The sequence below is a fragment of the Natrix helvetica genome (assembly GCF_964273705.1).
Source record: "Natrix helvetica genome assembly, chromosome: Z".
Lineage (NCBI taxonomy): Eukaryota > Metazoa > Chordata > Lepidosauria > Squamata > Natricidae > Natrix > Natrix helvetica.
The window spans coordinates 84,589,340-84,614,576 of NC_138554.1; the positions used below are offsets into that span (position 1 = coordinate 84,589,340).

A 25,237-nucleotide genomic window follows, 5' to 3' on the forward strand; every position below is an offset into this window, starting at 1 on the left:
AATTCTGAACCCAGAGAAGTAGATATCTAAAGAAGAATTCAAAGAAGAAGGGGGGAAAGACAATGAAGGGGTAGAAATGGAGGGAAATAAAAAGCAGACAAACTCCATTGGTCTTGGCAGTGGTATAGGGAAAATTGTAAAAAAGGGAGGTGTCCCAACAAAAGGGAATAAAAAGCAGACAAAAGAGGTTTTGGAAGTTGTTAATGGCACAAGGGAAATTGAAGTAGGAGATTATGCCCCAACAAAGAGAAATATAAAATATTCTTTTGATGGTGGCCTGGGGAAAATTGAAGAGAGTGGGTGTGTCAAAATAAAGAAAAGGGAGAAGACAGGAATAGAGAAGTGGGACAAAAGACAAAAGACAAAAGGAAAAAAATCAGACAACTAGAAACTGTTATATGGGAAAATATAAAGCTAAGACAAGGGCTTTATTCCTAAATATGACAATAAAATGGAGTTTCTAACTGGTTGAATATGATAATGGAAATATAGCTAAATAAAGGTTAAAATATATGGAATATGGATAAATATGAAACTGATAAACAGAGATTTGTGATTCACTTTTATACATGATAATTAAACTGAGCTGCGAATTGATTGAATATGACAATAGAAGGACAACTAAGCATGGGTTAAAATATATGAAACATGGACATATATAGAACTTTTAAGATGATGAATAAAGTGAAATGTTTATTGCTTGTTATTCTGTAAAATATATTAAGGGAATTGTAATGAACATTGAATAGCGAGGATTGCCTTCAATACTATATCATGTGTTTAATGTTTTATAGAGTTGGTTAATTGTTATTAGTGCTGTATGCCACCCAGAGTCACATTACTTATTTTGGGCATTTCAAATTATATACTAAATAATTGGAATGTATCATCCTAGGACCATAGATTTATCAGCCATGGGGAATAGCGAACAAGGTTACTATTACAATCCTTGCTTATCTTTTATTATACCACAGCTCTCCTTCTGGAAGTTACACAGCTCTTGTTGGAGAAGGAAAGCAAGCTGTGCCAAATGATGGTGGAGTTTGCTCTTTCCTCAGCATCCATAGATAGCATGGCTGGATCCAGGAGGGGACTGCCATTTTTCAAAATGGTCGTAATGAACTGTAGCTGCTTTAAAATGGCACTTGCCAGTTGTGGAAGTAAGTGTGAGTGCGGTGAAGGAAGCATGCCTAGCTTCACCCAGCTGACTGTCTGGCTTGAAAGCAGGGGCTTCATGCAACCTTCTCTTTCCCCAATTTTTCTTGTTCACAAGCAATACAACCCGCTAAATAGCAGGATTACAAATGTGCAGCAATGGGGAAGAAGAGCAAACTACTCCATCCCTAGGCAACCATAGGCTGCATTGCTAAAGAGTGTTGCTAGCACTCCTTGACCACTCTGAAAATGTCTACTGGTACTGGGCCACATGGCCTAGGGCAGTGATGGCGAACCTATGGCACATGTGCCACAAGTGGCACGCGGAGCCATTTGTCAGGGCACGCGAGGCGCAGGCAAAAAGAGCCCCCCGTCACTTCCTGTTTGTTCGGAGGATCGTTTTGAGCGCTCCGAAGGCTTCAGTGACCGCCTGGAGGCTTCCCTGACGCCTCCGGAGGGCGTCTGGGGGGGTGCGGGGGAGGCTCTTTTTGCCCCCCCCAGGCTCCTATAAAGCCTCTGGAGCCTGGGGAGGGCGAAAAAAGCATGTAAAAATGGGGGGGGGGGTCGCGCGTTGTGCACGCATGCGCACTGGAGGGGTCGCATGTTGCATTATGGGTGCGGCACGCCCGCACACGACCCCCCTGCGCTCCCCCCACTTGTGGCACGTGAGCCAAAAAAGGTTCGCCATCGCTGGCCTAGGGATAGAGCAGTAATCTCTTCTTTCTCAATTCAATCCACAGAGCTTCCAGAACGAGATCTACAATAAAAGAAAATGAGTGATTGGTGATGGGGAGGAGCATGTGAAAAGCTGAATGCCTGAGGGACCCAGTGGGGTAGGATGGAAGAAAGCAGGGGGAAGGAATACTGTAGTGCAGGGGAGGGGGTCAAACTCAATTTCATTTATGGCCACATTAGAGTTGTGTTTGACCTTGGAGGGCCGGGAGTGGGTGGGGATGGTCATGGAAGGTGTGACACAGGACCATATCTCCCCACACATTGTCATTCCCCCATTGGAGTCTGAATTTGTAGGGGAAGATGAGCCGGAACAAGAACTGATAGAGATAGAGAGGCCAGCGCCATTGGTCTTGGAGGAAAACTGGGGAAAGGCTAAGTCAGTCCAGGCAAGGCTTTTCTGAATTAGTAAGGCGTGCAGACAGGGAGAGCTCAGAAGAAGAGCAAAGACTACCCACTCCTAATCCAAGAGCAAGGAGAGAAGAGAGATGGCAAGAACAATGTAGATTGAGGAGCATTTGTTGGGAACAAGTGTTGAATCTGTGGAGCCTTGTGTGCATTTGCCAAAGCCATGAAGATGGCTGTACTCTGCCTTGTGGGGCATCTCAGTTTGCCTGCTTCACTGAACTTCTTCCTCCAGTTACTGTTTAGCTAACCTGGCTTATTGGACTGCTGGCTCTGGTTAATATTTGCGCTAACCTGGCTTATTGGACTGCTGGCCTTGATTACTGTTTGGCTAACTTGGCTTACTGGACTACTTGCAGCCAGAGGCTTCTGAAGGTACGTGTGAGAGCTTTGCTCCAGGACTTGTAGTGAATGTGGGGAAGTTTGGGGGCACAGTTGCAGCAATAAAGGAGAGTTAGACCTGTTCTCTGGTTGTGTTGCTTTCGTGCCACACCCTGGGTCATCACATTTTGTTCCCAACCCAACTCTAACTTGCTCCTTTGTACCACATTGGGTAACCATGGATTAGCTATGGCTATGGTATGAATTTGGACCCTCCAATGAGGAGAGGTCGAAGCTGGCCACAGAGCTTGCAAATCAGGCTTCCAAAGGCGCCAGAAGTACAAACGGAAGAACTCAGCCAGAGGCTTCTGAAGGTGTGTGTAAGAGCTTTGCTCCAGGACTTGTAGTGAATGTGCTTGTGTTGCTTTCATGCCATGCCCTAGGTCATCACACACATGGTTTTATACTTATATACTTATAAAAATAGAGAGGCATAGATTTCTGTGATTTTGGTTTTTTAATACTTACTTTATTTACATGATCACCTTTTGAGAGAGAGACCAGATCAAGAAACTGACTCCATAGGAAGACTAGAACTATAAATTATTGACATAGGCTATAGTAGAAGAATCCTGCAAGCCTGAAAGGTAAAATATTTTACCTTTACCTTTCCTCACTTTTATAACCTTCTGAGTGATAGAGATGATGCAAAATTAATGTAAACTGAACTGCCTTATCCAGACTATGTTGGATATACTATCCCTAATTTGGGGGTAGATGTCCAGACAAAAATCGGATCCAATTTGTATACTCAGTTTGCTTAACGAGAGAGGTGTTTGATCAAGATTTCAGAGTACTAGTAGAGAGTCTTCCTACTGGACGACCAACAAGTTTAAAACATCAATAATTAGCTCAGTTGAAATGGTTCCGTGAGTTTAATTAAATGTCAACTGAATATTAATATTGATATTAAATAAATAAAGTTTCAACCTGCATTTCATTGAGTGCCTCTTTTGCAGCATTTGCTTGTTGGTTCTGTTCTGCAAGTTCTTCCTTTAATTTTTCGCATTCTTCACTGACAGCCTGAAACAGAACAAATGAAAATGAGTTTTTTCAAAGATTATGCAGTTTCCTATTGATTTCAGGAACCAATTAAGGATGGGTTGTAAACTGCCATCATTACAAGTGCAACAAACAAAAGCTTCCATAATGAGATTTACAGTATGGGCAGTCCTTGCTTAGTGACCACAATTGGGATTGATTAGTGATCACAATTGACCTTACCTAAGTACCATAATCACTAACTTGAAAATCCTGTGACTGTGGTGGGTTTATGTTGTCATTTTTGAGTTAATGATTAAACAAAACATCATGTGACCATGCTTGCAATTTTGCTTCCATGTTCTCTTATTAACTCTGCTTGGTCACTAACAAGGCAGTTGGAAAGCAAGGACTACCTACAGTGCCATATTTGGACAGGAAAATCACAATTATATTAGCAAATGAAATCTGAGGACCAAAAAAAATAAGTGTTATCATTTGGAACATCTATCAGCTCACGCAGAATCAGAATCCACACGTCAGCACCAATTCCTCTATCTCCTATAGCAGCGATGGCGAACCTTTTTTGGCTCACGTGCCACAAGTGGGGGGAGCGCAGGGGGGTCGTGTGCGGGCGTGCCGCGCCCATAATACGTGCGACCCATCCAGTGCGCATGCGCGCACAACGCGCAACCCCCCCCATTTTTACATGCTTTTTTCGCCCTCCCCAGGCTCCAGAGGCTTTATAGGAGCCTGGGGAGGGCGAAAAGAGCCTCCCCCGCAACCCCCCCCGGACGCCCTCCAGAGGCGTCAGGGAAGCCTCCGGACGGTCCCTGAAGTCTTTGGGGTGCTCAAAACGATCCTCCGAGCAAACAGGAAGTGACTTCCGGTTTGCTCGGAGGGTCGTTTTGAGCACCCCGAAGGCATCAGGGAAGCTCATGAAGCCTCTGGGGCGGGGGGCTCTTTTTGCCTGCGCCTCGCGTGCCCTGACAAATGGCTCCACGTGCCACTTGTGGCACGCATGCCATAGGTTCGCCATCACTGTCCTATAGTTATTTATTTTTCACCTCTGGGCTTGTTCAAGTTTCATCATGAAGGGGATAGGTAAAAGGCTGTGTACATGGGTCAAAAGCCTGTGTATAGTATATCCTGTACTATCAGGTCAAGAGATAATAAACCAAATCAGTTTTTCTCTCTAGTTCCAAGTCTTTCTATATACATAATACAGTGATGGCGAACCTATGGCACGCGTGCCACAGGTAGCACGCGGAGCCATTTGTCAGGGCATGCAAGGCGCTGTCCTGTGAGCTGAATTCACCTTTTATAAAAGCCATTTTTCGCCCTCCCCAGGCTCCAGAGGCTTTATAGGAGCCTGGGGAAGGCAAAAAGAGCCCCCCGCTCCCCCAGAGGCTTCATGAGCTTCCCTGACGCCTTCGGGGTGCTCAAAACGACCCTCCGAGCAAACCGGAAGTCACTTCCGGTTTGCTCGGAGGATCGTTTTGAGCGCTCCGAAGGCTTCATGGACCGTCCGGAGGCTTCCCTGACGCCTCTGGAGGGCGTCCGGGGTGTGTGTGTGGGGAAGGCTGTTTTCGCCCTCTCCAGGCTCCTATAAAGCCTCTGGAGCCTGGGGAGGGCGAAAAAAGCATGTAAAAATGGGGGGAAGCGCCTGTAGTGCACGCATGCGCACTGGGGGGGTCGCACATTGCATTATAGGTGTGGCACGCCCACACACAACCCACCTGCACTCCCCCCACGTATGGCACGCGAGCCAAAAAAGGTTCGCCATCGCTGACATAATACTTCCAACTGAAGTATACCAAGAACTGATATGCAAACTTACTTCCTGAAGTATTCCTGGGAAAGGTATTGAAGGATCTATTTTTCCCTAGAACACTTCCATACTTAGAGTTGAATATTATTATGCTGTCAAGTTGGGGTAGAGCTGAGGATGGGAACTAAATTTTATTTAAAGGCTAAATTAATTCTCCTGACAACATTCAGTGGACTAGATGATATATGAAGACTTTCCTCCTGGAATAATTATCTTTTCTTTTGGTCAAGTGACTTCAAATCTTCATTTAACTGGAAGAAACTGGTACTTTTCCTTTGGGTACTAAAGCTGCAGAAGAATCAGCAGTTGCAATTGGTACGCTTTATCTGATCAAAAAAGGAACCAAAATTTACCTTAAATTTTGTCTGATAGTTTAGAATTTTTGTACTCGGTTGAAATTTAATAGTAGCTACCTCTTCTTTTCTAGTTTCTTGCAAACATTTGGTTTGTTTCTCTGTCAATTCCAACTGAGTTTGCAGGTTAGGTACAATGGCAGCACAAACATTTGAATCTTCCAGTTTCTCTTGTAATTCCTGTTTCTCCTTACTGAATCTTGTCAGCTCAAGTTGCAAGTTCTCGTGTTCTTTGATTGATATTTCTTTGGTAGTTCTGAGCTCCTCTGTGACTTGGGTGAGCTTCTTTTCCATTTCTGTCCTTTCAGATGTCAGAGAGCAAATCTGAATACCCAGCTCAGCCATGTCCATGTTGGTTCTTTGGAAAAGGTCCTTGATTTCCATATTTTCCATATTAACAACTTCCAAATCATTCCTGACTGTGGACAATTCATTTGTTAGGTACATCACATCCTTTTCCAGTTCAGCTTTCTGTTGGGCTATTTTTTTCCATTCATTTTTCTGCATTTCCTCTTCTTCTTTACATTGAAGTAGTTGCTGCATATGGTTTTTAGTCAATATTTCATTTTGCTCTTTCAATTGCTGAGTCAATAATTTTTGCTCACTTAAAACAGATTCTGTGACATCCAATTTGCCCTGAAGCTTTTGTTTCTCTGCAGCTGTCTGCTGAAACTTGGCTTGAAATTCTATAATTTCTTCCTGGAGTCTAGATATATCTGCCCAACTGATATTCAGCTGTTCCTCAGAAACAGCTAGTCTTAATGTCAAATCTTTAGCTTCGTTCGTTTGATAAGATACCAAATCCAATTGGGCTTTCTCTGCAGAAATATTTTCAGAAGCAAGAGATTCAACTATTTTTGCTTGATGAAGGCAACTTTTCTCAAGGGTTTCAATTTTAATTCTATACCCCTCAGCCTGTTCTTGAAATTGATTGCATTGTCTCTCCAGGGCTTCTAATAACTCCATTTTCTCTGTGACCTGTAACTTCAGTGATTCTTCATTCTGCCTTGAAGAAGTCAGATTCTTTTCCATTTGCAGATTATGTTCTTTGGCATTCTGGAGTTCTGCTTGGACCACACTTAAAAATTCTGCAATCCTATTTTCATTTTGTTTCAATTCTTGGTAATCAGCTTCCGGAGCCTTCAGTTTTTCATCAAAAAACTGGCTCTGTCTTGTAGCATTTTGCAAGTTTTCATCCAACAGCTTGTTCTTTTTTCGAAGTGTTTTCTCCTTTCCATCCACAGATACCATGACATCATCTATCTGACTCTGGAGCTGTTTCTCAAAGGCTCTTAATTGAGCAACTTCTCCTTCTAAAAATGATTTAGATATATCTAACTCTCTACATTTTTCTTCCAACTTCTGATAGGTTTGCTGCTGTTTTGTATTCTGGGATTTGAGGTTTTCATTTTCTTCAAACGAATTTCTCAAGGAGGAGCATTGTTTTGTGATCTGATGTTCCATTTCTAATACTCTTGTCTTGAGATGGTCTCTTTCCATAACAACTTCCTGTTTTTGCTTTTCTAAACTTTTTACCATGTCATTGAGTTTTGCCAACTGCACTTCCAGCGATTCAAGATGCTCCATTAAGTTTTTTATTTCTTGTCCCATGGTTGTTTTTGTATGACTTAGTAGCATCTCAGATTCTGCTTTTTCTTTCTTTTTTTCCTGAAGCTTTTGCTCTAATGATTTGACATAATCCAATATATCTGCCAGCTGGATTTGAAAATCAGATACCATTTTGTCTTTCACTGCTAGCTCTTTCTTAAGTTCAGCCCTCTCACTAGTCATGACTTCCAGATTATCAAGCAATTTTTCAGATTCTTCCTTAGTGCTAATGGTAAGGCATTTCAGATTCAATTCAAATTCTTTCTGTTTCTCTTCTTTCACGTGGAGTTGCTCTTCCATAATTTTAAGATGAGAAAGAAGTTCACTATGCAATTTCTGAGCATCAACCTTTTCCTCTTCTGCCCAACAAAGCTTTTTGAATAACTCCTCAATCTTTAGTACGGACTCATATTGGCTGGTGGCCTGATGACTATTTTCATCCATAAGCCTATTTGCTTTTGTTGCAAGCTCTTCGGTTCTCTTCTCTGCTGATTTTAATTTAGCAGTAAGCTCATCAATCAAGAGATCTTTCCTGGCCAACCAGATTTCCATGGTCTTTAGCTCTTGATTCAAAAGAAGGTTTTTGGAATCGGGGGTATTTTTCAAGGAATCCAGGTTCTCAAGCTTTGCAGAGTATTCTTTCTGCTTCTCAGCTGCATTCAGTTCTAGTGTCTCTAAACATTTCTGGAACTCCTGAATGGTGCCCTGAGCATAATGGGAAATCTGTTTTTCTAACTCCCCTAGCGTTTTTCTTAGCCTATCATTCTCTTCTGCCATGTTGCTGTTCTTCTCTCTTTGCATTTGCAGTTGCTGCTTCTGAAGGCCAATGGTGGCCTGAAGCACTTGCTTTTCTTCTTCCAGATGCTGGATTTGATTCTGTAGTTCCTTCTGCTGCAGCTCTGCTTGGTCAAGTTCCATATGCAAATCATCTAGGCCTTCAAGAGATTCAGTATTAAAAAAGCTATTCTCATTTGGGCTGGAAGGGTTGTCTGGAGCCTAAAAGGAGAGAAAACATCTGAGTTAGCAAGAAAGCTCTTTATAAAAGCTTTTTCAGTGCCTGGAGAATCCTTATAATAGTTTGGTAAAGCAGACCAGCAGGTGTTTTTAGTATCATTACACAAAGTTAAAGTACAAATGAGGAACACACATGAATTCTGATAATAGCGCAACCATCTAAAATAAAAGGATATTAGTTCTATGATACATATTTTTTTAAAACACCCAGAAGTGAGGAAAGGTGATGAATCACCAGTGAGGCTATTCATCAGAGAAGTTTTCAGAGAGATAATAGCATTACTGCTTCCCTCATAATTTATACAATTATTAGCCAATATAATTACCTGCACAGAACTGCTCACCAAACTGCTCATGCTTGAACTGCGACTTGGAGGCTTCCATAGGTAAGCTGAGGAGCCAAGTGAGCACAATGTTCTCCTGAACATGGAAAAAGGATTGTTTTAAGAAAAAAAATGTTTTCAAGAATTTTACCTCAGCTAAATACTATAAAGGGCAAGAGATGACGATTATATATAAAATACTTCTTAATATGGTAATTGCTTCATGGAGGACTAGAAAATAGAGGTAGAAGGTAGAAATTGGGAAATGTATGAGACATAATACAATTATATATATGTAAATGTTAGTTGAAAGATTATTATGTATATCTAAATAGTATTATTATTATTGTTATCAGTATTGTGCATAACATATATCAACCCAGACAATTCACTGTTCACTAAGCACTTATGGATGTTGAAGAAAAAACTATAAATAAAATTATATAAAAAATAGAATTTTATCTCAGCAACTATCCACCTGCATCTAAACTGATATATTTATGTTTTATCTTCAGTTTTGGAACAAATGAACAAGACCTAGAGAGGTGATCTAGAATTCCTGTGAGCATCTGAAGCAAAACTTTTCAAGATGAAACTGATATTTGTTTATATTTTTAAGAGGGCTTCCTACTTCAATTTCTTCATAATTTTGAAGAAACTGTTGAATAAGGCTCACCTTCTACATTTCTTATTCGACAAACTATAGGTTTATACAGTGATGTTTCATCACTTGCTTCCCACCTTCTCCTCTGATGTGGATCCTCTGCATCAATTGTTTCTTTTTGTTTTTATTACAACTTGAAATAAAAATTGCAGAATTCAGCTCTTCTTTGAGCTCTGAATGAAAGTTATTAGTTGGCTCCTTAATTGGTCAGGTTTACTAGGATCCATTTGGTTTAGAATTGAATATGCAGACAGTTGACTTACAACTGGTTGTTTAGTGACCATTCAACGTTCTAACAGATCTATCTGGGAGTATTTATGACTTGGATGCCAATGGTTGGGCCCTTCTGCAGTCATGTGGCTACACCTTGAGTGCTCAGCATTTACAGCTGTTTGTAGTGTCCCATGATAATATAATTATGTTATGATTTTGCCAAAAATCATCATTTACAGCTGACGTTTGGCAAATCCACACTTGAAACAAACCTTTTGTTTGCTTAATGACCCCTGCAAAAAAGGTCATAGAATTTTATGACTGTCACAACTGTGATGGGCAGTTATGCCCATAATTTATCCATATCCATTATGTCCATAATTTAAGGAGAATCTATATGCCCTTAGAGTTGCAATATGTGTTTTAAAATTGTTGGGTGGTAGGTATATTGTTGATGATCCTTCTCAATGTCTGATCTAACCTGGAAATATTGCAAAACTGTGAAAGGTCAGTATTATTTGACAACTGATTTATATAAAGAAATTTTAATACAGCCTGAAGCAAAATTGATTTAGGAAAATTATAGACTTTGTAGACATTTTTCTAATATAGTGGCAGCAGGTTTGTATTACCTGGCAAATGTGGGCCAACCTGCATCTAAATCATAGCCTCTTGATGCCAAATCAAATTGGATTTCAGTTAATTCATAGAGGTGACCAACAATATCAGAACTCAGTTTTGGATTGAGGAAGGGACTTCTTGCATAATACCAGTCACTTTAAAAAAAGAAAAAATGAAAAATGAAAAAAGCAATTTATTTCCACATTTTTCAACAAGATACACAATAATTACACTGTGATATAAATTCAATTAAATAATCACCACTACCAAAAAGAACAAAACCAGCCATGTTTACCTTGTAACTTTGGTATTCATAAAACACTGTTGTAAAGTATCTGCAAGCCTTTGGTGGACTAAGGAGTAGCGGATAAATGCCCTGCCTTTACCAAGAGAAGTGCGGAACTAAAAAATAAAACACATTTATTAAAAATGCTTGATTTCTATTAATATGTATATTGACTTTAAGAATTTGTACGGCCAATGTTCATCAAATCATCAAATAACAAGATAAATTATCATCTTGTCATATAAATATTTGAGCAGAACTGCTTCTCTATGAGATATTCACAATAAGCTTTTTCAGATATGAGCAAAATGGGCCTGGCGAAGAATTCCATAGACCAAGAAAGCTGCTTTGCCAAGCAATCTTTAAGGAAACTCAAGTCGCTAATCTGTACATATACTTGAATAAATCAGGTTGCCTCGATTTCCCATGTGCAGAAGGCTGACTGAAGGGGCCACATTACAAGTCACTCCCAATTAGCTCTTCTTCTTGTTCTCCTATATGTATGATTAATGATACAATGTGTCAACTCGTGAAGTTTTCCTTACTTACTCCCAAGCTGCCATAGGCAGGGGGATGGGAAACTGCAGCTGCACTGAAGAATTCACAACTCAGTCAAAACAAAACACATCCCAGCCTGCTGAAGTCAAGTGTCAGGCCTGGAAGCCATCTTGGGTTTTAGATCTCCAGGTCTAAAGATATATAGTCATAATAACATTCCTTTCTCTGAGAGTCAAGAACATTCTACCCTGCACCTGGAGGGGTGTGACTGGGAGGCATCTCAAGTTGGGACGGTGCTTTGATTGGATCATGTGATGGACATGTGGGTGCTGGGTAGGTGCCTGGACTTTCTTTTAGGTGGAGAAACCCTGGAAATTTTCAGATTTGGGTTTTCCCAGATGTGCCAATATGACATCTCTAATAGAATGGAACTTTCAGGAACTTCAAGCCTCAGAGTCTTCTTTTGTTGGGGTTGTTACTTGGAACCCTGACATCTCCAAGGAGATCCGCAACGGATGGAGGGAGTGACTTCTACAACCTGATTAATTGCCTATTGGGGAATGTGACTGGTGACATACGTTGGGGGAAGGGGGCAATATGGCTAGAGGAAAGGCACGAACTGGGTGAAGTCAGAGCTGGCTTCACTTAGGTGATGCTGACATGGCGCTCCTAATAAACAACTGGATTTTTCTCTCAAAGTGGCTTGAAGCTCCTGATTTTATTAGGGCATTGGTCGGAACCCTGACAACAAACCAGCTCTCCCAAAACTAACCAAAACCGACCAGGATTCATGAGCTCGGACTCTCCACTTGCTCTCCAATACCTGAGGCGTGGAAAGAAACTCAGGTCTCCATGGCAGAGGGTGGAATCTCTGAAAAAAATCTGCTCCTGGCAACCCAGAAGGCAGATCCTACCGCATCCAGGGGACTCCAGAAGCCAGCAGCCCAATCAGAACCCAAGGGCAGCCATCTCTGACCATGGAAACCGAGACGATTCAGTGACCGAAGCAGAAAGGGGTGAATACTGGTGGAAAAAAAGTCCCTAAAGCAATCAAGGCTGAATTCCCATACCCTAGCTCCCATCGTTTGAAGCAACCCATAAACGAGCTAGGAAGATTAGAGTGGATGAAGGAGTAGGAAGAGATTAGAATCCCCAAATCCCTACTTGGAACCTTGGATTAATTCTTGGAGCAATTGAAGGAGGAATTCAACTGAATCACCCTTCGCGATGAGGGGAAAAGAGATGGAGAATGCAATCAAAAATCAGGAATTGAGAGGCAGACGAAAACACAGCCCCCCTTCTCTCCCCCTAGAACAGTGGTTCTCAACCTGTGGGTTGCGACCCCTTTGGGGGTCGAACGACCCTTTCACAGGGGTCGCCTAAGACCATCCACCTCCACTGGCATCACCCATGCTCAGGAGCGTGTCCTGAAGCGGCAGATAGATGAAGAGCACCGGGTGGTGAAGCAGCCTCCTCCCAGCTCTGGGCGCAACCCAGAAGCCGCACTCCCCATCTCCACGCCAGGGAAAGGCCGAGCGCTGAAGGGGGAGCGAGACGGATTCTTCTAGGTGGCGGATCAGCCTTGGCTCTGACGGATGTCCAAAGCAAGCACGGTCAGCAGTGCTACTTCAGCCCAGCCACCTGCACAGGGGCTCGAAGGTGTCCGGAGAGCAGGAGACCGACGGGGCAGTCGGGCCACCTGCTTAAGCTGGCGGGATGGGCTCTCGCCCAGGCAGGCACATGCCGGGATTTAAACTGCCTTGGGCCTGGAAGCTGCCTTTGCCGCCCCTGGTCCTGTCCTGGGGGCTAAACTGAGCTCAGAGGCTTTTTGGCCCCCAGGAAGGGCTGGCAGAAGACACCGGAGGGGAGAAAGGGCCCCACCCACCCATTCCTTCTGTCCCGAGGAATTCCACTTGGGACGAAAGCACAGTTCAATGTATCTTAAGCCTCCATTTAAAATCCCATTTAAAGGGCAACTTCTTAATCTGTGAAAGAAAGAAAGAAAGAAAGAAAGAAAGAAAGAAAGAAAGAAAGAAAGAAAGAAAGAAAGAAAGAAAGAAAAAGAAGAAAGAAGAAAAGGGAGGGGAAAGTGGAAAGAAAGAAGAAAAGGGAGGGGGAATGGAAAGAAAGAAACAAAGAAAGAAAGAAGAAAAGGGAGGGGAAAGTGGAAAGAAAGAAAGAAGAAAAGGAAGGGGTAAATGTAAAGAAAGAAAGAAAGAAAGAAGAAATGGGAGGGGAAAATGGAAAGAAAGAAAGAAGAAAAGGGAGGGAGAAATGGAAAGAAAGAAGAAGAAAAGGGAGGGCGGAATGGAAAGAAAGAAAGAAAGAAAGAAAGAAAGAAAGAAAGAAAAAAACAGAAGGATGAATGGAAAGAAAGAAGAAAAGGAGGGAGAAATGGAAAAAGAATGGAGGGTGGAATGGAAAGAAAGAAAGAAAGAAAGGGGAGGGAGGAATGGAAAGAAAGAAAGAAAGAAAGAAAGAAAAAAAACTGGGGGGGGGGAAGGGAATGTAAAAAAAGTAAAATTAATAAAGTGAAACTCATGTAAACCACGAACTGCTGTTGGAGGCAAGCAGGGAGGTTGTTTTATCCTGGAAAATCCCAGCCTGGCTGATCTTCTCCCAAACCAAGATTGGCAGATTAATCACTATGCTATAATTATGCTCAATTTGTAATAATGAAAATACATCCTGCAAATTAGATATTTACATTACGATTCATAACAGTAGCAAAATTACAGTTATGAAGTAGCAACGAAAATCATTTTATGGTTGGGGGTCACCACATGAGGAACTGTATTAAAGGGTCGCGGCATTGGGAAGGTTGAGAACCACTGCCCTAGAAGGAGACTGAGCCTGAGGCTGCTGCCAGTGGCTCCCCCACACCACAAGCAAACTGCCCAGGCAGAGCAATCCCCCCTCCATGAGCTAGAGCCGATGGAGACCGCCAAGCACACCAAACACAGGCAGGTGGGGCCCAACAAGATGAGAGAGTGGCAGTGTTGAACAAGCCACCTCGATTCAGGGGGAAGTTCTATGGGGACCCAGATCAACTGGCTCTATTCCTTGACGTGCTGGAGTCCATCTAGATCAGTGGTTCCCAAAGTGGGGGCTACCGCCCCCTGGGGGGCAGTGAGATGGCTTAGGGGGGCGGTAAGAGGCCAGGGGGGCGGCAGGGGGGCGGTAAGAGGCAAGGGCGGCGGCAAAGGAGTGCTGGAGGTGGCCTCCTCTAGCGAGCTATTCAGAACAAGTTTGCTCACTCACTTCCGGTTTGCTCGGAGGGTGGTTTTAAGCGCTCCGAAGGCTTTAGGGAAGCCTCTGGACAGTCCCTGAAGCCTCCGGAGGGCCTCCGGGGGGTCGGGGGAGGCTCTTTTCACCCTCCCCAGGCTCCTATAAAGCCCCTGGAGCCAAGGGAGGGCAAAAAAAACATGTAAAAATGGGGGGGTCACGCGTTTTGCGCGCATGCGCACTGGGGGGTCGCGTGTTGCATTATGGGTGCAGCATGCCCGCACTCGACCCCCCTGCGCTCCCCCCACTTGTGGCACGCGAGCCAAAAAAGGTTCGCCATCACTGCACTAGAGGAATCCTTGTCGCTTCTTCTCTTAGAAGTTATGAATGAATGGTTGAAAGTAAAATACCTAACTCATGGTTAGCAGCATATACTACATTGCTACCTAAAGAGGAGGCAGATCTTACACAAATTAAGAACTATAGACCAATCTCCTTGCTAAACTCAGACTATGGGTTTTTTGCATCTATACTGGCAGAGAGACTTAAAAATATTTAAATGGGTTTATCCACCCAGATCAAAATGATTTTTTACCAAAGAGACAAATTAAGGATAACATAAAAATAGTTTTGGATACTTTGGAATACTATGAGGCTCATCTTGAAAAGCAAATGGCCTTGATGTTTCTTGATGCGCAGAAGGCTTTTGATAACGTGAACTGGTGATTCATGATACAACAAATGGAACAAATGAACGTTGGTAAGAATTTTATTCAAGCTATACAAATGGTATATCACAAGCAAACCCTTAAGATAATGATAAATGGAGAATTGACAGACCCTATTGAAATAAAGAGAGGTACGAGACAAGGCCACCATTACTTTCACCATTACTTTTTGTCTTAACGTTAGAAGTTTTAAATAGAAGGATCAGAGAAGAGGAAGAAATAAAGGGAATGACAATTTAAAAAGAAGAATATAAGTTGCAAGCGTTTGCAGATGATTTAGTTTTCATTCTTGAGGAGCCACTTGAGTCTGCATCTAAATTGATAGAAAAACTTGAGGAGTATGGAAAAGTAGCAGGCTTGAAAATAAATAAAGATAAAACAAAGATCTTGACAAAGAACATACCATCAAAACAAAAAGAAGAATTAGTGGAAATCTTGGAGATGCAAGTTACAAACAAGGTCAAATACTTGGGGATTTTTTTAACAGCTAGATGTAGCACTCTCAAAGAGGATAACTATCTTAGATTGAAGCAATGAATTGCAACGGACTTGATGAAATGGGAAAATTTGCAATTATCGATGATGGGAGAATCTCAACAATTAAAATGAACATTTTACTTAGAATCTTATACTTGTTCCAGACAATCCCAGTTAGGTTGGGGAAAGACTACTTTGAAGATTTAAATAAAATGGTGTTGAAATTTATATGGCAGGGGAAAAAAGCAAGAATAAAACTTAAAATGTTGCAAGATGCTAAAATAAGAGGAGGGCTGGGCTTACCCGACTGGGAGCTATATTATCAGGCAACAAGTCTGATGTGGATTAAGGAATGGATAATGTTAAGAAATATTAGGCTTTTGAATTTAGAGGGTCACGATTTGCTGTTGGGATGGCATGCATTTTATGGTATAAGGGAACCAAAGCACATGGTTACTTTATAAGACATTATATAAGAGAGGCTTTGTTATTAAATTGGGAGAAGGTTAAGAGGTTACATTATCTAAAAATTCTAGTCTGGATATCAACCATTGAAGCCTTTTCATATTCAATAATATACAAAAAGGAACAAACAGTTAGATATGCTGAACTATTAAATACAGAGGGTGAATTTAAATCCATCTAAGACTTGAAACATATATGATATATATATGTTGTATTTGTACTGATAAATAACACAAATATAAAAAGGCAACAGTAAAAATAAAACTATGGTTTTCTGCCTGCATGGTCTTCTGTAATAAGCCGAAGGACAGAAAGAGGGAGTAGTGACCTTCCTCCCATATTTAGTCATACCAGGGGTTGTAACACACATACATACATACATACATACATACATACATATCCAAAAAAACAACAACCCCAAAGTTTAAGTTTTGGAAAAAACCACTGTATGTGGCATTTATAGACCTAAAGGCTGCCTTCGATACAATTAATAGACAAATATGGGATAAATTAGAGGCCATGGGAATAGAAAGGAAATTGCTATATTTAATTAGATTGTTATACATGGAAACCCAGGTTAGAGTTCGAGTGAACAGGACAGGATTGGTAACAAATGCAATCCCAATAAATAGGGGCGTAAGACAAGGTTGCATTTTAGCTCCAACACTTCTCAATTTATACTTAAATGACTTGCCAAAATGTTTGGAAGACATATCACTCCATGGGCCTAGTATAGGAACAAGACAGGTAAATTGCTTGTTATATGCTGATGATATAATTTTGATGTCGGCCTCACAGATGGGGCTACGAAGGTCACTCGGGAGGTTGGCAGCATATTGCATAAATAATCGCTTGATAATTAACGTAGAGAAATCAATGGTAATGGTATTTAGCAGGCAACAAAAGATGAGGAGATGGATTTTAAATGGCAGAAGAATAGAACAAGCTCAGTCATTTACCTACTTAGAGATAGTATGCCAGACAAATGGTAAATGGAATAAACATATAAAAGCCGGAGCTCAGAAGGTTCTACCTCGGACGGCCCAATTAAATAAACTTATCTTAGAGAAAACTCCATCTTCATTAACCCCAGTGTTAAAGGTCTTTCAGGCGAAAATTGAACCAATACTTACCTATGGGGCAGAAATATGGGGGTTAGTTAAGTTGCCTGTGTTGGAAATCCCTCAAAATAAGTTCTTGAGGAGAATCTTGGCTGTGTCCCCTGGAACCCCAGCATGCGTAGTGAGGGCAGAATTGGAAGTACATGCGATTGGCACAAGGGCCATGTTGAAGACTGTTTATTACTGGCTAAGAATAATCGAGATGGAGGAAGGGAGGTTAGCAAAGATAGCGCTAATGGAGCAGATTAGCTCAAGTAATAAAAATAATTGGTTATCAAGAATTTTGAAGCAGGTATCAAGTTTTGGTATCCTTTAAACTGACAGCAGCACGATTTTAGGCAGATCAGATCTTGGATTGCACAGAGATTTATGACATAAGTGCACAATCAGACATTACACAAGTGACAGCAACAAAAATTTGCCCCTGGCTATCAGTAAACAAACAAATCTTTAAAATAGAAAAATACTTAATTTCGCCTTTATCTCCAGTCATAAGGAGAATTTTTTCCAAATTGAGATTGGACCAACGTCAAACAAACATGCGTTGGGGCAGGTATAAGGGAATCCCTGCAAGTGAAAGAGTCTGTTTATGTGGGACGGGGAAGTTGAAACAATATCCCACGTAATTTTTGATTGACCCCTATACTCAGATTTGGGGGAACACCAGTTGGGTAGGATCTTTTACACCAGCACTCCTAAGTCCAAAGAGCGCTTTTTGCAACATTGTTTGTTAGGTACTAATTTGCAGGTGGTGAAATGGATTGCCAAATTTACTGTAAAGTTGATGGAAACAAGGACAAAGTTGGTGCAGCAGAATGCAGTAGATTGTAGGAAAGACCACTTGACGGGGTAGACGTAGGGGTGACATTGTAATATAATTTTAAGCATATTTAATTTGTAATTTAAATTATTGCACTCTATTCTGATTATATTTTAAATTGTATTTTATTCCATTTACATTTTAAATTGTGGTTTATTTCCATCTCATTTTAAACTGTAGTTTTTGCCTCTGGAACTTAGTACTTTGATATGGCCCAAGGGCTAATCAATAAAGATTGATTGATTGATTGATTGACTCAAATGTCTATACACCAATGCACAGAGTTTGAGGAATAAACAGGATGAACTAGAAATTCAAGTAAATGAGGGCAGATATGATATTGTTGTCATTACAGAAACTTGGTGGGATAATTGAACATACAGCTAGAAGGATTTAAATTATTTAAAAGAAATAGACCAAATAAAAGAGGAAGTGGAGTTGCACTATATATAAGAAATAACTACATCTATACAGAAATAGAGCACAACAATGATGAGAACTATCTTGAATGCATTTGGGTCAATATTAAAGGGGGGACGACAACATTGCCATAGGTCTACACTACAGGCCACCCAACCAAGCAGAGGAAGTAGATGAACTTTTTGCTAGTCAGCTAACTAAGGTGTGTAGAAAGCACACCACAAAAGTAATGGGGGATTTTAACTACTCTGACCTCACCTGGGAAACAAACTCCGCACTGTGGAAGATCCAACAGGTTCCTAATAAACTTAACAGACAATGTTGTTTACCAAAAGGTAGAGAAGCGAACAAGGGGATCAGCCATATTGGATTTAATTCTCACTAACAGAGAGGAAATGATAGAAGGTATTGAAACTACAGGAACCTTGGGGGCAAGCGATCATCCAATACTGGAATTCAACATTATGCAAACACAAGTAGTAGAACAAAGTCAAACTAGAGTATTGGACTTTAAGATAGCTAATTTCAATAAACTTAGATAGAGCTTGGGAAGAATTCCGTGAATGAGAATCCTCAAGGGGAAAACAACTCAAGAAGCTTGGGAAATTTTGAAAAATGAGATTACAAAAACCCAGTCTAGCACAATACCAATGAAGAAGAAAAACAACAGCTATCAAAAGAAACCAGCATGGCTGCATAAAGAACTCTCTGACAAATTGAAAGACAAAAAGGATAAGTATAAAAAGTGGAAAGAGGGGGACATAACTAAGGCAGAATATTAGCAAATAGCCGAGCCTGTAAAGATGAAGTGAGGAAAGCTAAGGCTCACAATGAAGAAAGGCTTGCCACAAAAGTAAAAAATAACAAAAAAGCTTCTTCCAACATATTAAAAACAAGAAAAAAGTTAAGGAAACAATTGGTCCACTGCTGGGAGAAAATGGCAAGAAGGTGACAAGCAATAGGGAGAAAGCAGTACTATTTAACTCATTTTTTGCATCTGTCTTTACCCAAAGGGAAAAAACAGTCCAACCTACCAAAAACAGCACCATAAAAATCAGATTAGGAACACACGTTGAAATAGGGAAGAAAATGGCAAGTGAGCACCTGTCTACCCTAGACGAGTTCAAGTCACCACTACCGGATGGATTACACCCCAGGGTTCTGAAGGAACTGGCAGACAAGATCTCAGAACCACTGAACTATATCTTTTAGAGATCCTGGAGCACCAGGGAACTGCCAGAGGACTGGAAAAGAGCTGATGTGGTTCCCATCTTCAAAAAAGAAAAAAAATAGTTCCACTTAACGTGTAGTCCTCAATGGAACTGCATCTACATGGAGGGACGTATACAATGGAGTACCTGAAGGCTGTTTTAGGCCCAGTACTCTTCAACATCTTCATCAATGATTTGGATGAGGGAATAAATGGGGAACTCATCAAATTTGCAGATGACACCAAGATGGCAGGAATAACCAATACTTCAGAAGATAGGCTTAAGATACAGAAGGATCTTGACAAACCTGAACATTGGGCACTATCTAATAAAATGAAATTCAATGGTGAAAAAGTAAGGTTCTACATTTAGGCAAGAAAAAAAAGCACAGGTACAGTATAGGTGGTACCGTGCTCAATAGTAGTAACTGTGAGAGGGATCTTGGAATCCTAGTGGACAACCATTTAAATATAAGCCAGCAGTGTGCAGCAGCTGCCAAAAAAGCCAATACAGTTCTAGGCTGCATAAACAGAGGGATAGAATCAAGATCACATGAAGTGTTAATACCACTTTATAATGCCTTGGTAAGACCACACTTGGAATACTGCATTTAATTTTGGTTGCCATGATGTAGAAAAAATGTGGAGACTCTAGAAAGAGTGCAGAGAAGAGCAACAAAGATGATTAGGGGACTGGAACATATGACTAAAACACATGAGGAACAGTTGTAGGAAGTGGGTATGTCTAGTTTAATGAAAAGAAGGACTAGGGGAGATATGATAGCAGTGTTCCAATATCTCAGGGGTTGCCACAAAGAAAAGGGAGTCAAACTATTCTCCAAAGCACCTGAGGGCAGAACAAGAAGCAATGGGTGGAAACTAATTAAGGAGAGTAAACTTAGAACTGAGGAGAAATTTCCGGACACTTAGAACAATTAATCAGTGGAACGGCTTGCCTCCAGAAGCTGTGAATGCCCCAACACTGGAATTCTTTAAGAAGATTTGGATAGTCATTTGTCTGAAATGGTATAGGGTTTCCTGCTTAGGCAGGGGGTTGGACTAGAAAATCTCCAAGGTCCCTTCCAACTCTGCTATTGTATTGTATTGTATTGTAAAAAGATGTGGTATTGAGAAGACATTTTGAAATGCTGGAATTCTGGACTTTAAATCTTTTTTATTGATACTGCTCACTTATTGGATTTATAATTTAAAATAATTAAAATCGGACTTGCCAATAACATTGCAGAGAGGTTGAAGCAAGTTGAAGCAGAGAGCGCCATCTGCTGATGAGAGGGGAACTATGCAAGCCTAGGATTAACCCACTGAAAGACTGAAAATACTTACTGCTCTATATGTATCTACTCTAAGGCCACTGGAGATTTGAATACTAAGAACTTTAATTAAAATACCCCCGAATATTATTGAACATATAAAAGTGACTTGAAGAGGTGTAGACAATTCCCTAGTGTATTTAAATTGATTTGACTGATTATTGATGAGATAACAAAATACATCCTAGCTGGCCAAAGTCAAGGCCATCTCCAGGGAGACCTGCAATGGCTGGAGGGAGTAACTTCTACAATGTGCGAAATTGCCTCATTGGGGAATGTGACTATGACACACCTTGGGGGGAGGGGGCAACAGGGTCAGAGCAAGGCGCGAACTGGGTGAAGTCAGAGCTGGTTTCACTTAGGTTGTGCCAACATGGCGCTCCTAATAAACAACTGGATTTTTCTTGCAAAGTGACTTGAGGTTCCTGATTTTATTAGGGCATTAGTCGGAACCCTGACACAATGATTCCTGTTAGCAAGGAATCTAGCAGGATGTAAATATAAACTATGTGATCTACCTGAATTTCTATCCAATTTTGATCTGATTGAAGTACAAGAGACCTAGTTAACAGCTAGAGATGGACAGATTTTGATACCTGGCTTTAAGTATTGAGTCATGTTGGCATGGAAAAATAAAATAAAAAATCTGGTTAATAGGGAGTTTGGCCGTATTGATCAAGGAAGAACTTAGATGGCATAGAAATTACCATAGTTGCTTCTTCTTCTTTTTGCTTAGCTGTTAAATTCCAATATAAGGGCTTTGTGATTATGATGTTAAATATGTATATACCTCCACAAATGTCTAAGTATTATTTCTCTGGCATGTGGGTGAATTTAGAACAAATTATGATAGAGCTAATTGTAAAGACTTCCAATATATTTTTCATGAATTTGGGGTCTTCATAGTAATCTGAATATCCCCGAAGAAGTTCACTCCCTATTACCTTTATGATCCTTTAGGGATCAGAAAAGGAATACTGCTGGTATTAGTTGTACAACCTGTAAACGCAACTTGCAAATTTTAGCAGACAAAGACCAAAATTTTGTGTACCATTTTACTTACCATTGAAAGAATGTAAAATAGTATTTTAACATACATATGTGTCTTTAATAGTAATGTGTCCCTTCTCTGAAACTTCTAGGTTTATGTAAGAGATAGTGATTACCAACTGTGGCTGTTAATTTCTACTTCGACCACACAATTGATAAATGGACATCTACTACTCCACTAGGACAGAAAAATAAAATGGACCAGAGTGGATGTGAAGGCTTTGTCTGAATATATTAAATCTGATCAAGCCCTGACTCTGATAAAAACAGTTACTTCACCTTGCACAAATGTCAACTCTGTATTTACAGTCTATGAAAATCTAAGTGCAAAACTAAGAAAAATCTTAACTGAAAAGGCCCTTCATAGAAGATAACAGAAAAAAGGCCCTCATTGATTTGGTTCAAGAGTATCACTCCCTGAGAAAAATATTAAGGCTAGCTATGCATTCAGCATAGCTCACTAAGCACAGTAACCTAGGTTGTCTAATTCTGATAATAAAGATTTATAACAGCAAAAGAGTTCCAATGATCATATATAATGCAGAACTGTGAGAATATATAAAGGCCCCCTTATTGGACAGATACCATGTTTCCCCAAAAATAAGAAAGCTCTTATTTTCTTTTGACCCTTGAAATAAGCGCTTGGCATTATTTTCGGGGAGGTCATTATTTTTGAGGTGTAGGAGGCGGCGAGCATGGTCACCTCATGGCTGCTGCTGTGTTGCAATATTTTTGGGAAGGGCTTATTTTCGAGGGAGGGTTTATTTTAACACAAGTGCTCAAAAGCCCAATACGACTTATTATCCGGAGAGGTCTTATTTTTGGGGAAACAGAGTACATTTCCACTTTTAAAAAATGTATCCTGGGGTGGACAAAACTACATTAGCTCCAGCTGTAAGGACAGATTATACCTGCTACCTAAAGTCTTGTAGCAGTTTAATTACTGGTTGAAGATGCTATCTATGGATCCAAACAGATTACCCAAGTTATGTTTTGAAGAGTAGCTGCACAAAAAGCAACCTCAGATTTGAGGCTCCCAATATTCAAATGTTGTTTCACAATATCCTCCATCCAATTCCCTGTCCAATCAGATCTAAAGGCCAAGAAGCTTTGAAACAAAGGGTTATTAATGTGACTGCCCAGGATGATATTGTAGCACTTAAATATGTTCAGTCTTTGAAGTGACTGACACAACACAAACCAACTTCTCAGTTACAGAAATATCGAACTTGTCTCAACATTTCACAAGAGTTTTTCTAAAACTGGTTTCAAACAATTGGACTCCATAGTAAGACCTGGGAGGCTTTGTGGAGTTCCACTTGAAAAAAATGTGCACTTATGAGCAGCAGCCATTGAAGACATTCTTGTTGACTCCAAATTATATCCTGCAGAAGGGGATGCTTATTTAGATCCTTATTTTTTAAAAAAATATTGGGGCTCTCAGGAGAAACTGTTTATGTTTGAAGGAAACAAATCTGTACACCACTAATAAAACTACAGTCTATATTTCAAAAGCCATTTCAAATAGGGAATATTTAGCTCAGTTTGGGGTTAACTGTAATGATGATGACTTACTAAGAACATGCCCTATTGTTTTCTTTGCATCTGTTTCTATAGGTGTTTTATATTTGATACGGAAAACTTTAACCACAAGTTTTCTGCTAAGGAAACTGTGGTTATAAGATGATTAAACTAACAAAAGACACCATTCCTTTCCCATTCTAGATTCCTCTGACTTTATAACTATTAAATCACATTATTCCTGCAATTAAAAGACGCTAACAGTCAAAAATTTCAGATTTGACGCCACACACAGGTCTGGATCAAGTGATATATTTATATCAGACCGAATCTGTCCTTAAAGCAGCCATCCTAATGGCTAAATTGGATAAATTCCAGGAAAGAGAAATTGGACAGATGAATTGTTGATCAGAAGTGGAGTAAAGGCAAACGAAAGAAAACATGTCTGTATATTATTAATTAATAGAATTCACTGAGAACTTATGGCTGATAGCTAAAATGGCTTTAAAAGGTGAGCAGATAAATTCATAGAAGATTGGTTTATTGACAGAAATCAGTAATCACAACTAAATCAGTCTTCCAGCTTTAGAAGTTAAGATTTTGCGGAAAACTAGTTACAGAAAGCAGGGAAAGGAGGGCAAAAAATATCCATTAGTTATTGATTTCGTGGAGTTTTTTCTGATATAGTTATTCATTCAAACTAGAAAGATGTCAACTGCAACATGAGGATCCTACTGCAGCATCGTTATTACAGTGCTACATATTTTTCATTTTTAAAAAATTTTCTTTAAAAAGAATGTATAGACCAGGGTTGGTTCCTGCCTGTTCTAACCGATTGCTAGAATAGGTTCCACAAATCTAGCCTGCTGGTTCCAGTGGTGGAATGCCCCCTCGCTCACTCACCCCAGGACCCCACCCATCCGGTGGCGGCTCGTCCGTTCACTCCCCCCATCCGCACCACGCCTCTAAGAGCCCTATAGAGAGCCTTTGGCTCTATATTGCTGCCTGCCGAGGGGGTAAGTAAGCTCTTTGCTGGCGCAGCGGCTTTTGGGGCTAATGGGGCTTGGGTTTCCAGCCTCACAGCCCCCGCTGCTTCTGGACCTTTTCCGGATTGCTGGTGATGGAGGTAGGGGCCTATCGCCTCGTGCTCAGCAAAGCAAGTCCGTGGAAATCCTTTGCGGCGGCCAGAAAAGATCTTCACTCACTCCCTCTTGCAGCACGCCCCAATGCGAAAAACACCGAGATCGGCACACTTGGGGCTGCTGCTGCGATGTCCAGGGAGGCTAAACCAAGCCGCGCGCCTCTCTGAGCCACTTTTGCAGCTTCCCAAAGTGCCGAGAACCTTCACGCTCTTCTCCTCGCTCTCCTCGGCTCCTTGTGACTGCAACAGAGTCCAGAGGAGGCTTTTGGGGCTAATGGAGCTTGGGTTTCCAGCCCGACAGCCCCCACCAGTTCTTCTCCGTTGGTCTGGAGCCCATCCAGGAAGACGACGGAAAGCCAGGGAGATCCCTCCCCCCACGGATGGGCTCCGGACCAGCAGAGCCTCCTCCTTCTTTTTAACCAGGCAGCTATCAGAGAAAAGAGGCCCATGGGCTTGTGTAGCAGCCGACGATCGCCTGGTTAAAGATCGCCTGGTTAAAAAGAAGATAACGCCTGGTTAAAAAGGACAAGGCTCTGCTGGTCCAGAGCCCCTCGCGTTCCTGGCCTTCCTGGATGGGCTCCAGACCAGAGGAGGCTCCTCTTTCTTTTTAACCAGGCGGCTATCAGAAAGAAAAGGGCAGCACGTGCCCTTGGGCTTGTGCAG

At 41.1% G+C, this 25,237-nt stretch overlaps 1 protein-coding gene across 1 annotated transcript in view; it reads right to left on the reverse strand.

Moving 5' to 3' along the window:
• FYCO1 (FYVE and coiled-coil domain autophagy adaptor 1) overlaps positions 1 to 25,237 on the reverse strand; it is a 93,495-nt gene that overhangs the window by 58,594 nt on the left and 9,664 nt on the right. The window contains exons 5-9 of the mRNA XM_081933465.1: positions 10,577 to 10,683; positions 10,293 to 10,436; positions 8,787 to 8,880; positions 5,839 to 8,442; positions 3,604 to 3,696 (exon numbers count right to left, since the gene is read on the reverse strand). Coding sequence (XP_081789591.1) covers positions 3,604 to 3,696; positions 5,839 to 8,442; positions 8,787 to 8,880; positions 10,293 to 10,436; positions 10,577 to 10,683 — 3,042 coding nt within the window. The remainder of the gene's footprint in view (positions 1 to 3,603; positions 3,697 to 5,838; positions 8,443 to 8,786; positions 8,881 to 10,292; positions 10,437 to 10,576; positions 10,684 to 25,237) is intronic.